This window comes from Oncorhynchus masou, chromosome 29, assembly GCF_036934945.1.
Source record: "Oncorhynchus masou masou isolate Uvic2021 chromosome 29, UVic_Omas_1.1, whole genome shotgun sequence".
Taxonomy (NCBI): domain Eukaryota; kingdom Metazoa; phylum Chordata; class Actinopteri; order Salmoniformes; family Salmonidae; genus Oncorhynchus; species Oncorhynchus masou.
This window is the reverse complement of record NC_088240.1, coordinates 66481697-66494261: the sequence shown is the minus strand read 5'-3', so window position 1 is coordinate 66494261 and position 12565 is coordinate 66481697. Positions and strand designations below refer to the sequence as shown.

At 45.2% G+C, this 12565-nt stretch overlaps 1 protein-coding gene across 2 annotated transcripts in view; it reads left to right on the top strand.

Moving 5' to 3' along the window:
- Window positions 1–12565, top strand: part of LOC135520342 (integrin alpha-8-like) — an 83577-nt gene that overhangs the window by 58697 nt on the left and 12315 nt on the right. For both annotated transcript variants that reach the window (XM_064945813.1, XM_064945815.1), the window contains 4 exons: window positions 5039–5118; window positions 5447–5527; window positions 6333–6438; window positions 11629–11787. In XM_064945813.1, coding sequence (XP_064801885.1) covers window positions 5039–5118; window positions 5447–5527; window positions 6333–6438; window positions 11629–11787 — 426 coding nt within the window. The remainder of the gene's footprint in view (window positions 1–5038; window positions 5119–5446; window positions 5528–6332; window positions 6439–11628; window positions 11788–12565) is intronic.

Genomic DNA, 12565 nt, shown 5'->3' with positions numbered 1-12565 from the left:
TCCTGGAATGTTTCTTGTCATGTAACCTGTTTAATGTCTGCTATCCCTCCTGTTTCCTCTGTCTCTTCTTCACAGGAGGAGCCTGGCGATTTGACAGGGGTGCCGGAGGAGTATCACGATCTGCGCACGGTGTTCAGTCGTTCCAAGGCCACTTCTCTCCCTCCACACCGGTCGTATGACTGTAGTATTGATCTCCTTCCGGGAACTACTCCCCCGGGGTAGATTATACTCTCTGTCGGCTCCCGAACGTAAGGCTCTCGAGGATTATTTGTCGGTTTCGCTCGACGCCGGTACCATAGTCTCCTCCTCCTCCCCCATCGGAGCGGGGTTTTTTTTTGTTCAGAAGAAGGACGGGTCCCTGCGCCCATGCGTGGATTATCGAGGGCTGAATGACATAACAGTTAAGAATCGTTATCCGCTTCCTCTTATGTCTTCAGCCTTCGAGATCCTGCAGGGAGCCAGGTTTTTCACCAAATTGGACCTTCGTAACGCCTACCATCTCGTGCGCATCAGGGAGGGGGACGAGTGGAAGACGGCGTTTAACACTCCGTTAGGGCACTTTGAATACCGGGTTCTTCCTTTCGGCCTCGTTAACGCTCCAGCTGTCTTTCAGGCACTAGTTAACGACGTCCTGAGAGACATGCTGAACATTTTTGTTTTCGTTTACATGGACGATATCCTGATTTTTTCACCGTCTCTCTCGATTCATGTTCAGCACGTGCGACGCGTCCTCCAGCGCCTTTTGGAGAACTGTCTTTATGTGAAGGCTGAGAAGTGCACTTTTCATGCCGCCTCTGTCCCTTTTCTCGGTTCCGTTATTTCCGCTGAGGGCATTAAGATGGATCCCGCTAAGGTCCAGGCTGTCATTGATTGGCCCGTTCCTAAGTCACGCGTCGAGCTGCAGCGCTTTCTGGGCTTCGCTAATTTCTACCGTCGTTTCATCCGTAATTTCGGTCAGGTGGCAGCTCCTCTCACAGCCCTTACTTCTGTTAAGACGTGCTTTAAGTGGTCCGTTTCCGCCCAGGGAGCTTTTGATCTTCTTAAGAATCGTTTTACATCCGCACCTATTCTTGTTACACCTGACATCTCTAGACAGTTTGTTGTTGAGGTTGACGCGTCAGAGGTGGGCGTGGGAGCCATTCTTTCTCAGCGCTGGACGGCAAGGTCCATCCTTGCGCGTTTTTCTCTCATCGCTTATCGCCGTCAGAACGTAACTATGATGTTGGTAATCGCGAACTGCTCGCCATCCGCTAGCCCTAGGCGAATGGCGACAGTGGTTGGAGGGGGCGACCGTTCCTTTTGTCGTTTGGACTGACCATAGGAACCTTGAGTACATCCGTTCAGCCAAACGACTTAATGCGCGTCAGGCTCGTTGGGCTCTGTTTTTCGCTCGTTTCGAGTTTGTTATTTCTTATCGTCCGGGCTCAAAAACACCAAACCTGATGCTTTATCTCGTCTCTTCAGTTCTTCTGAGGTCTCCACCGACCCCGATGGGATTCTCCCTGAGGGGCGTGTTGTCGGGTTGACTGTCTGGGGAATTGAGAGGCAGGTAAAGCAAGCACTCGCTCACACTCCGTCGCCGCGAGCTTGTCCTAGGAACCTTCTGTTCGTTCCCGTTCCTACTCGTCCGGCCGTTCTTCAGTGGGCCCACTCTGCCAAGTTAGCCGGCCACCCCGGCGTTCGGGGTACGCTTTCCATTCGCCAGCGTTTCTGGTGGCCCACTCGGGAACGTGACGCGCGTCGATTTGTCGCCGCTTGTTCGGTCTGCGCGCAGACTAAATCTGGGAACTCTCCTCCTGCCGGCCGTCTCAGACCGCTTCCCATTCCCTCTCGACCGTGGTCTCACATCGCTTTAGATTTTATCACCGGACTGCCTTCATCAGCGGGGAAGACAGTTATTCTTACGGTTGTCGATAGATTCTCTAAGGCGGCTCATTTCATTCCTCTCGATAAGCTCCCTTCTGCTAAGGAGACGGCTCAGATCATTATCGAGAATGTTTTCCGAATTCATGGCCTTCCGTCTGACGTCGTTTCCGACAGAGGCCCGCAGTTCACGTCTCAATTTTGGAGGGAGTTTTGCCGTTTGATTGGGGCTTCCGTCAGTCTCTCGTCCGGCTTTCATCCCCAGTCTAACGGTCAAGTATTCGAACGGGCCAATCAGACTGTTGGTCGCATTTTACGCAGTCTTTCTTTTCGTAACCCTGCGTCTTGGTCAGAACAGCTCCCCTGGGCAGAGTACGCCCACAACTCGCTTCCCTCGTCTGCTACCGGTCTATCCCCTTTTCAGTGTAGCCTCGGGTACCAGCCTCCGCTGTTCTCATCTCAGCTCGCCGAGTCCTGCGTCCCCTCCGCTCAGGCTTTTGTCCAGCGTTGCGAGCGCACCTGGAAGGGGGTCAGGTCGGCACTTTGCCGTAATAGGGCGCAGACTGTGAGGGCCGCTAACGTAGGACCAAGAGTCCTAGATATTGTTGCGGTCAGAGAGTATGGCTCTCCACTCAGAACCTTCCCCTTAAGACAGCTTCTCGCAAGTTGGCCCCGCGGTTCATTGGTCCGTTCCGTATTTCCCAGGTCATTAATCCTGTCGCAGTGCGACTTCTTCTCCCGCGCTATCTTCGTCGCGTTCACCCGGTCTTCCAGGTCTCCTGTGTTAAGCCCGTTCTTCGCGCCCCCGCTCGTCCCTCCCCCCCCATCCTTGTCGAGGCGCACCCATCTACAGGGTTCGTAAGATTTTGGACATGCGCCCTCGGGGCCGTGGTCATCAGTACCTAGTGGATTGGGAGGGGTACGGTCCTGAGGAGAGGAGTTGGGTTCCCTCTCGGGACGTGCTGGACCGTTCGCTGATCGATGATTTCCTCCGTTGCCGCCAGGTTTCCTCCTCGAGTGCGCCAGGAGGCGCTCGGTGAGTGGGGGGTACTGTCATGTCTTGTTATGTCTGTTCCTGTCCTTTCTCTTCATTCTCTCTCTCTGCTGGTCTTTTTAGGTTACCTTCTCTGTCTCTCATTCTTCAGCTGTTCTACATTTCCTCTAACTAGCTCATTCACTCTTTCACACCTGTTCTCTCTTCCCCCTCTGATTAGGTCTCTATTTCTTTCTCTGTTCCTGCTACTTTCAGTGTCTGATTCTTGTTTGTGTTTATTGATGCCAGAAGCAAGCTGTCGTCTCGTTTGCTTCCACCTTGTCCTGTCCTGTCGGAGTCTGCCTGGCAGGAGCATCCTGCACTATACTAACGTTCTTTTTGTTCCGCTGACAACGTTGGAAGAGGATTTATGCCATTCCTGTATTTTCATTAAAGAACTCTGTTTTCTGTTAAAACCGCTTTTGGGTCTTCACTCAAGTTCATAACAAAAAGACCCTCCCACAGTGACACAATGGATAGACATTGTAGAAGAAATACACCACATGGAGCGTATGACCTTTGCTTTAAGAACTCAACAGGAGAGAGGTCAAGAATACTGGGGAAAATGGGTTTTGTACTTGGAAAAGGTCTAATTCAAAGATATCAATGTAACTAATATGATGATGTGATGATGAAGGTATGAAGTGCACTGTAACTGCCAAATCTACTTTGTTGTTCTTTTATTTTACTTTATTTGTACTTTCTATGTGTTCCTACAATAAAAAAATAAATATTAAAAAAATAAAAAAAACAGGTCGATGCATTAGAACAGGTTGATGGCTGGTCGATGCATTAGAACAGGTCGATGGCTGGTCGATGCATTAGAACAGGTCGATGGCTGGTCGATGCATTAGAACAGGTCGATGGCTGGTCGATGCATTAGAACAGGTCGATGGCTGGTCGATGCATTAGAACAGGTCGATGGCTGGTCGGTGCATTAGATCAGGTCGATGGCTGGTCGATGCATTAGAACAGGTCGATGGCTGGTCGATGCATTAGATCAGGTCGATGGCAGGTCGATGGCTGGTCGATGCATTAGATCAGGTCGATGGCTGGTCGATGCATTAGATCAGGTCGATGGCAGGTCGATGGCTGGTCGATGCATTAGATCAGGTCGATGGCAGGTCGATGGCTGGTCGATGCATTAGAACAGGTCGATGGCAGGTCGATGCATTAGATCAGGTCGATGGCAGGTCGATGGCTGGTCGATGCATTAGATCAGGTCGATGGCTGGTCGATGCATTAGATCAGGTCGATGGCAGGTCGATGGCTGGTCGATGCATTAGATCAGGTCGATGGCTGGTCGACGCATTAGATCAGGTCGATGACTGTTCGATGCACTAGATAATTTCCTTGACAAACTCTGTCTCTGTACTATGGTGGGTTTTACAGTAGATAAAGATTAGACAGTTTTATAGTGGTGGTGGTGCTGTTCAAGACATGGGAGAGAAGCGACAGGAAATACATGTTTTCCAGATTTGGGGAGAGAGATATATTTGGGTCACTCTGTCTGTCTGTCTCTCTCTCTTTCTCTCAGCCTGGGGACCTCAGTGATTTAGACTCATTTGGTCTTTCGTCATCTGATTCTCTCTCTGATGTACAATAAAGTCTCTTTGACTTTGGAGTCCTAATGAGTTTCCGCCCTCAGGCTTCTCCCTTGTAGTTTTAGCGCGTGTTTAAGAGTTTCCGGCATTGACTAGTGTCTGACCTGTTGCCCATGACAACATTATTACACACACACACAAATGCAAGAAGCCATTATCATAATCATGGTTATGAACTAAGCCCTCCACATGGTGTGAGTTAAGCAAGGGTAGAGAGGGGTTTAACTGGGGTCTGAAGACTAGAGGGAAAGGGATCTGGTCTGTCTCAGCCCACAGATCTGTACTGATCCTCCAACTGAGACACACACACACAATACAGATACGTAACCCAGATACACATACTATGGCCAGGTTCTGGTTAGTTTTAACAAAGGGAAACTCTACATGGGGTTAGAAGGCTGCTCGGTTTAACTGAACACTTACAGATGTCACTGACACAGACTTTGAATCGTCTCTTTCTGTCTCTGTCCCTCTCCCTTTGTCTCTCTGTCCCTCTCTCTCTGTCCTTCTCTCTTTGTCTCACTGTCTCTGTCTCCAGGTATCTGTAGGTTTAAGGTTTGCTGTCCAAAGGCTGGATGATGCCGGTCCTCACATTGACTTTGACCTACAGATCCACAGGTGACAGACACACACGCAAATGCATGCAAATACACATACACACACACTGCGGAAGAGCTGTGACACACATAACTGTAAAAAGGAACCTCTGTCAGAATTCTGAGGATTTCTGTGGCTTTCCCAAACAAAGAGTGGCGAGACAGATGGCCGGAGGGAAACAGACGACACAAAACAATGACTGTTCATCTCGCCACAAACACACGCTCACTCACTCATTTACTCACACGCGCACACATGCACACGCACACACACCATACATCGTCAGGCCATGGTGCAGACTCTACATCCAAACATCTTTATTGACTCATGTGTGTCTCTTATCTTACAGTTCAAACAAAGACAACTCCAAGAGCAACCCAGTCAGTCTGTCTCTCTCCATCTCTGCCAGAGCTCAGCTAGACCTGAGGGGGTGAGTGATACATCTCTGTTCTGATTGATCTTTTCTCTAACCCTGTGACATTAGAATATCTTTGCTGTGTTTGATGCACTTTGTTGTCATACAGTGTATCTATTTGCCTTGAGACAGGCTCATTTAGTTTGCTGTATTTCTATTGCCTAGTGTGGTTGTGTCTGTGTATGTTTCTATGAATAGATCTCTGCTAATCATGCACACATGACCCAGTGCTAGTGCTCCTTCGTCACGTTTGATTTACTATCCTTGTGGGGAACAAAACATTGATTCCCATTCAAACTCCTTTTTTTCCCTAACCGTTAACCTAACCCTAACCTTAACGCTAAGCTTAACCCCTAACCCTAAAACGAAACCTTACCCTAACCCTAATTGTAACCCTTACCCTAACTCCCAAGCCTAAAATAGCTTTTTTCCTTGTGGGTTCTGACGAAATGTCCCCACTTGTCCGAATGTTCCTTGTTTTACTACCCCCCCACACACAAACACACTTCAAAGCCTGGACCCCAGAGTGACTTGGCTGGTTCTAAGGCAGTTGTACACACAAACAGACAGTGATCCGTGGGGGGCTGTGGGTGTAGGGGGCTGGAGGTTAAGGTCCAACCGGCGTTGGGTAAGTTGTGTTTGGCAGCGGAGTGGCGAGTGGCTTGGTGTTCACCCCCCAAGTTGTCCTGGACGTTGTATATAACTCTCTCTCTTCTCTTCATTTCTCTATTGCTCCTCTTTTTCTTTCTTTCTCTATTTCCCACCTCTTTCTCTCTCTCTCTCTCTCTCTCTCTCTCTCTCTCTCTCTCTCCCTTTCCAGGGTGTGTCATCCCTCTCAGGTGGTTCTTCCGTTTCCTCACTGGGAGCCCAAAGAGAAGCCGGTCAAAGAGGATGACGTAGGACCCCAAGTCACACACATCTACGAGGTACATACACACACAGTAAAAGCAGTAGCCCTGTAAGTGCTATCTGCTGTCTGATCAAAGGCCTCCTGAACAGTTGTAATTACTGTCATAAAGGAAGAGAGAGAGAAAGAAAGAGCGGGGTGGAGTGATACGAGGGGGAATCAGACATACACTACCGTTCAAAAGTTTGGTGTCACTTAGAAATGTCCTTGTTTTTGAAAGAAAAACATTTTTTTGTACATTAAAATAACATCAAATTGATCAGAAATACAGTGTAGATATTGTTAATATTGTGAATGACTTTTGTAGCTGGAAATGGCAGATTTTTTAATGGAAAATCTACCTACATAGGCATACAGAGGCCCATTATCAGCAACCATCACTCCTAATCCAAGTTTATCATTTTAAAAGGCAATTTTTTTTTGTAACAGTATTTTTATTGGAATTTCACAATTTTCACCCATATTAAGAGATAAACAACAGAGACAAAGCACACAAAAAAAACAGCACTCACTTACACATACCTACGCATATATATATATATATATATATATATATATATATATATATATATATATATATATATATATATATATATATATATATACACACATATATATACATACACACATGCATATACACATATATACGCGTACACACATGCATATACACATACATACATACACACCCATACATACGTACACCATTTTCCTCTTCCCGCTCGGTGCTTCTCTCACCCCAACCCCATCATTGCGTCTCTCAATACATACATTTTAAACAAACTTACAAACAAAAATTAAACAAAAAAGCTCAGTTTAAACCAAGAAGTTAGGTTCCACACATGGAACGTACAGTGTAGTTCTGAAATACATAGATCCCCGCCATTCTAAGAGAATCCTTGCAGCATAATAGCTGATACCTCAGGTTCAAGGTAATTTAGATAAGGTTCCCATACTTTGTAGAACTGGTCTGTTTTAGAATGCAATGTACATGTCAGATATTCCAGAGGCACCCATTCAAATAGTATCTTATGCCAATCTTTAAAAGAAGGAACCTTATCACTTATCCACTGTAAAAGGATGTTTTTCCTCGCTGCGAAGGTAAGGATGTTGTAAAGCCTCCTTTTACCCACAGAAGTAACATGCCTACCAGGGAGCCCCAACAGTAAAGAAACTGGGTCCAATTCTAGATCAACCCCTAGGATCTTTTCAATTTCTTGCAGAACACCAGACCAGTATCTTTGTATTTTGGTACATGACCATAAACAATGTGTTAGGGTGCCTGTATCAGTTTTGCATTTAAGACGCTGAGGGGAAGAGGAAGTGGGGCTAAAAGCATGTCTGCGATTTGGGGATATATGCAATCTGTGTATTATTCTTAATTGGATTGCTCTAGTACGATTACATGTAGATATTGTTTTTGCATATCTCCAAATGTCCTCCCACATCTCTTCGTCAATAGTAACAGACAATACTTTCTCCCACACTTGTTTCACCCTCTGTGTGTTGACAGCAGAAAAGGACCTTAAAGTATCATAAAACAGACTTACAGACATTTTTCTTTGTGGGAAAAAAGCATTATTTCAATGACAGACACATCAGGGTTACCAATTAAGGTGGCGCTCTTCAGAATATAATGTCTTACTTGTAGGAAGCGGAAAAAGTCCTGCTTTGGGAGTCGATATTTCTCGACCATCTGCTCAAATGACAATAAAATCTTATCAGCAAATAAGTCATTTAGCCTGCGTATGCCCTTATTAAGCCATAAGTTAAAACCAGCATCCAGCAATCCTGGACTGAAATCTGGGTTGTTAAGAATTGGGGTAAGAGCAGAGGTTAGTTTGGACCTTCACAGGAAGCGTTGAACTGACCTCCATACTTTGAGTGTGTTAAGTGTAACGGGATTATTGCAGTGATCTTCTACAGACTTGAAACTTCTGAAAAATAAAAGATCCTGTAAGGGGTATTTTGAAAGAGAAGTCTCAATGTCTAACCAAATAGAGGAGTCATCATTTGTGATCCAGTCAGAAATATAACAAAGGTGGGCACACCATCTGAATTAACCTGATATTGGGCAAGTCCAAGCCACCCATAGAACTTGGCAGCTGCAATATTGCCTTCTTAAGTCTTGGCTTGCGTTTACTCCATATAAAGGAACTTAGCCATCCATTTACATCCTTTATTACCTTATTGGAGAGTAATACTGGGATCGTTTGGATTGGGTAAAGTAGTCTAGGTAAAATGTTCATTTTCAAGAGGGATATTCTACCCAACCAAGAAATCAGGAGAGAGTTCCAACGCTCCAGATCCTGTCTTATTGTATCAAACAAGAGAACAAAATTGGCTTTGTACATTTTCTGGAATTTAGGAGTTACAAATATACCCAGATACATGAAACCTGAGGGAGACCATTTAAAAGGGAAGGGGGAGAAGTATTAGGTACAGAGTGTAGGCTACCAAGTGGCGTAGCCTCTGACTTAGTTAGGTTAATCTTGTAGACTGATAATTCGCTGAATAATTCAATAATATTAATAAAAGATGTAATTGAAGTCTCGGGACTATAGATGAATATCAGGACATCATCAGCATACAGGCTTATTTTATGGTGAACATCACCAATGAGCAGCTCCTGTATAGCAGGCGTTACCCTGATGGCCTCGGCCAGTGGTTCCATAACGAGTGCAAAGAGAGGGGATAAAGGACAGCCCTGTCTGGTACCTCTGTGTATAGAGAAGCTATTTGACCTTAGCCCATTAGTAAGGACAGCAGCCTGAGGATCATCATATAAAACGTTTACCCATTTTATGAAGTTGTCCCCTAGACCAAATTTCTTTAGAGCAAATAATAGCTAAGACCACTCCACACGATCAAATGCTTTCTCAGCATCTAGGGAGAGCACAAGACCATCCATAGCACTTTGTTGGTTGGCTTGAATTACATTAAGAAGCCGTCTGACATTGTTGCATGACTTTACGGCCCTTAATGAAGCCAGTTTGGTCTCCTTTCACAATTAGTGGCAGTGAGTCCTCTAATCTTGTGGCTAGAATTTTAAAAAGCAATTTTCTATCCACATTCAGAAGGGAAGTTGGTCTGTACGAGGAACAAGACTCTAGACATTTTCCCTATTTGAGAATAAGTGAAATGTTGGCGTTTGAGGGAGCTGGTCATTTGAAAATGAGTGGTTAAACATATCACGCAATGGCTCAAGGATCAGGCCATGGCACTCTTTATAGAATTCACTACAAAACCCGTCTGGTCCTGGGGCCTTACCATTTTGCAGATTCTTAATTGTGAACATTATCTCTTCCTTGGTAATAGGGGCATTAAGGAGAGACCTCTGTTCTTTGGAGATAGTAGGGAGCTCAATCTTACAAAAGAAGTTCTCCATTAATGTGGGTGCATCCTTTGGCAGTTCTGAAGCATAAAGGTTTGTATAAAATGTCTTAAATGAGTCACTTATCAATTAATTTTCATATAAATGAATACCATCAGAATCAGTAATAGTAGCAATTGACTGAGAGTCAGCTCTCTTTTTAGCTAGGTATGCCAAGTACTTTCCTGGCTTATCGCCATGTTCATATAGCTTTTGCCTGACAAATCTCATTTTCTTTTCAGCGTCCTGTGTTAGGAGAGAGTCTAACGCACACCCCAGATCATCACAAATAGCTTTAAGTGACTTAGCTTGAGAAGAGAGTGAAGCTATACCGATGGGAAACTTATCAATAAGGGGGTTCAACAAGCAGTTAAAATCTCCTCCAACCACTGCAGTGTCCGAGTTTAATTCTGAAAAGTCTAGAAATGGAAGTAAATATTCATTATGGAAATGTTCTGCCCTTGTAAAGTACCATTAATTATAACAAAGCGACCAAATGTATCTTTCACACAATTCAAGACCTTAAGTGGTAAGTTATTTTTCACCAGAATTGCTACACCTCTACTTCTGGATGTAAATGATGAGGAAAAACACTTGACCAAACCCCCCTTGTTGTAATTTCAGGTGCTCCTTATCATCCAAATGAGTTTCTTGCAACAGGGCAATATTTTCTTTTTTCAAAAAAGACAGTACCTTCTTACTTTTAATGGGGTTATGGCTCCCTCTAATGTTCAATGTACATACACGCAGTCTGTTACCTGCCATTGTGTCTTGACCATTCAATATCCAGACTGGATCCTACTGTAAAAGTGGGGTGGTACCTTTTTCCATGTGTTGAACTCTCCTCTATCTCACCGAGCATAAACAAACAATATGAACCCTGAACTCGAACTATTACTAAACCCAAAAATTAAACATGTAAAGATCCAAAAGGGTGTTTTCCCACTAGCTAACATGCAGGGGATTTCAACAATCCAATGTAGACTCTTAAGTCTGCATTGCCGCTCAATAGCCTCATCCTTTATATGTATGGAAAAGAAAATCAATAGAAGTAGATTGATGCTCTTCCGCCTAAAACCAAGCCTGGGCACCACTATGGATTCACACATATCTCAGCCTGAGCTATAGTGGCTATTACTTTAGCAAGAAAAATAATAAAGATACGAATATTACTGAGCCGGAGTACGTGAGGACTCACACCACTGTTTCATGATCAGATTCAACCAAAGATAAACAAAGTTATCCAATGCTACGGAGGTGCAGCTTAAAGTTATTTACCTGAGAGAGTCAATAAATGCAGCAGCCTCTTCAGGTTTGTAGAGCTTTTTAGGTGATCCGTTGACCATAATCTTCATGATTATGATTTAATGATCAATTAGCCTTTGAAATGATAAACTTGGATTAGCTAACACAACGTGCCATTGGAACACAGGAGTGATGGTTGCTGATAATGAGCCTCTGTACACCTATGTAGATATTATACGTGTATGTGTTGAAGATGCAGTGAAGAGGGACATCTGCTGGATGTCTGCAGGGTTTGGGGCTACAGTGCTCCTGTCCTGCAGTCTGTCCAGCTGGTTATAGTTAGGTCGGCCAGAGTTTCTCTCTCAGAGAATTCCTGCCTGGAGCACTGGGACCATGTCCTGTTTGGGTGACTCACCATCACCACCCTCAGAATGAATGAGTGTGTGGAAAGGGGCTAAGCTGAGTGGCTTGGTGTTCTCATACTCTCTCTCTTCTTCCTTCTCTCTACTTCCCTCCCTCTCTACTCCCCCCTCCCTCTCTACTCCCCCTCTCTCTTCCTCTCATCTCTGTCTCCTTTCCCTCTTACTCTCTCAGCTCCATAACTCAGGTCCCAGCAGTATTCGGGAGGCGGAGCTCCAGGTGGGCTGGCCCTCTCGTTTCCGTGACGAACACCTGCTCTACGCTCTGGAGGTTCTAACGGAAGGACCAATCAGCTGCCGGAGCAACACCAGCCTCAACATCCTGGGCCTACAGGTAACACAATAACACCTCCTGCTGAGACTGGACACTGGACTCATGCACTAATGTTCTATATTTATAAACCTGTATTGGTCTCCAATGCTTCAGAAACAATGGCATAAATGCTTTTGTGAAATTACAGCTCAGTTAGATCAAATATTTACTGGCCCGATCTAGAATTGATGCAGCTCAGTTCTTCTCATAATAAAATAGGGTAACAGGATGTCATCTACCGTCTGGTTTATGTTTGTGATGATGACTGAGTAATGTGCTTTAATGATGACAGGACAAAGTCACTCATTCCATGTTTATTGAAGACTGTAGGAGGACGGAGAGGGACTAATGGAGTCGACCCATAGCAGGGTTGGTGGTGAAGAGCAGGATGCCAGTAAGACAATGTGGTTGTAGTTGTCATCATACAGCCCCCAACCCTTAGGAAGCCTTAAGTACACCAGGTTATCTTTCTCTAGCTCCAGAGCCACGGCACCTGTCATGTACTCATAACCACCTTGGAAGTTGTCCTGGACGTTGTATATCATTTGCTGTCCATTTTTGACCAAGGAAACACCCATTTTCTCTGTCCAGGCTCTCGGCCCATGGAGGTGAATGTGAAGTAGTAGACTCCTCTCACTGGTGCTGAGAACATACCTGTATCAGAGGGGAGGCAGGGAAAGATCAGCACTATCCGTCTCTCTTAGGCACTGTAGCAGCCTGTTAGTGGTTTGGGTCTGTGCCAGTAGCTGGCCCCTGTGGGCACCACAGGCGCCCGGTGGCACCATAATTGGGGAGGATG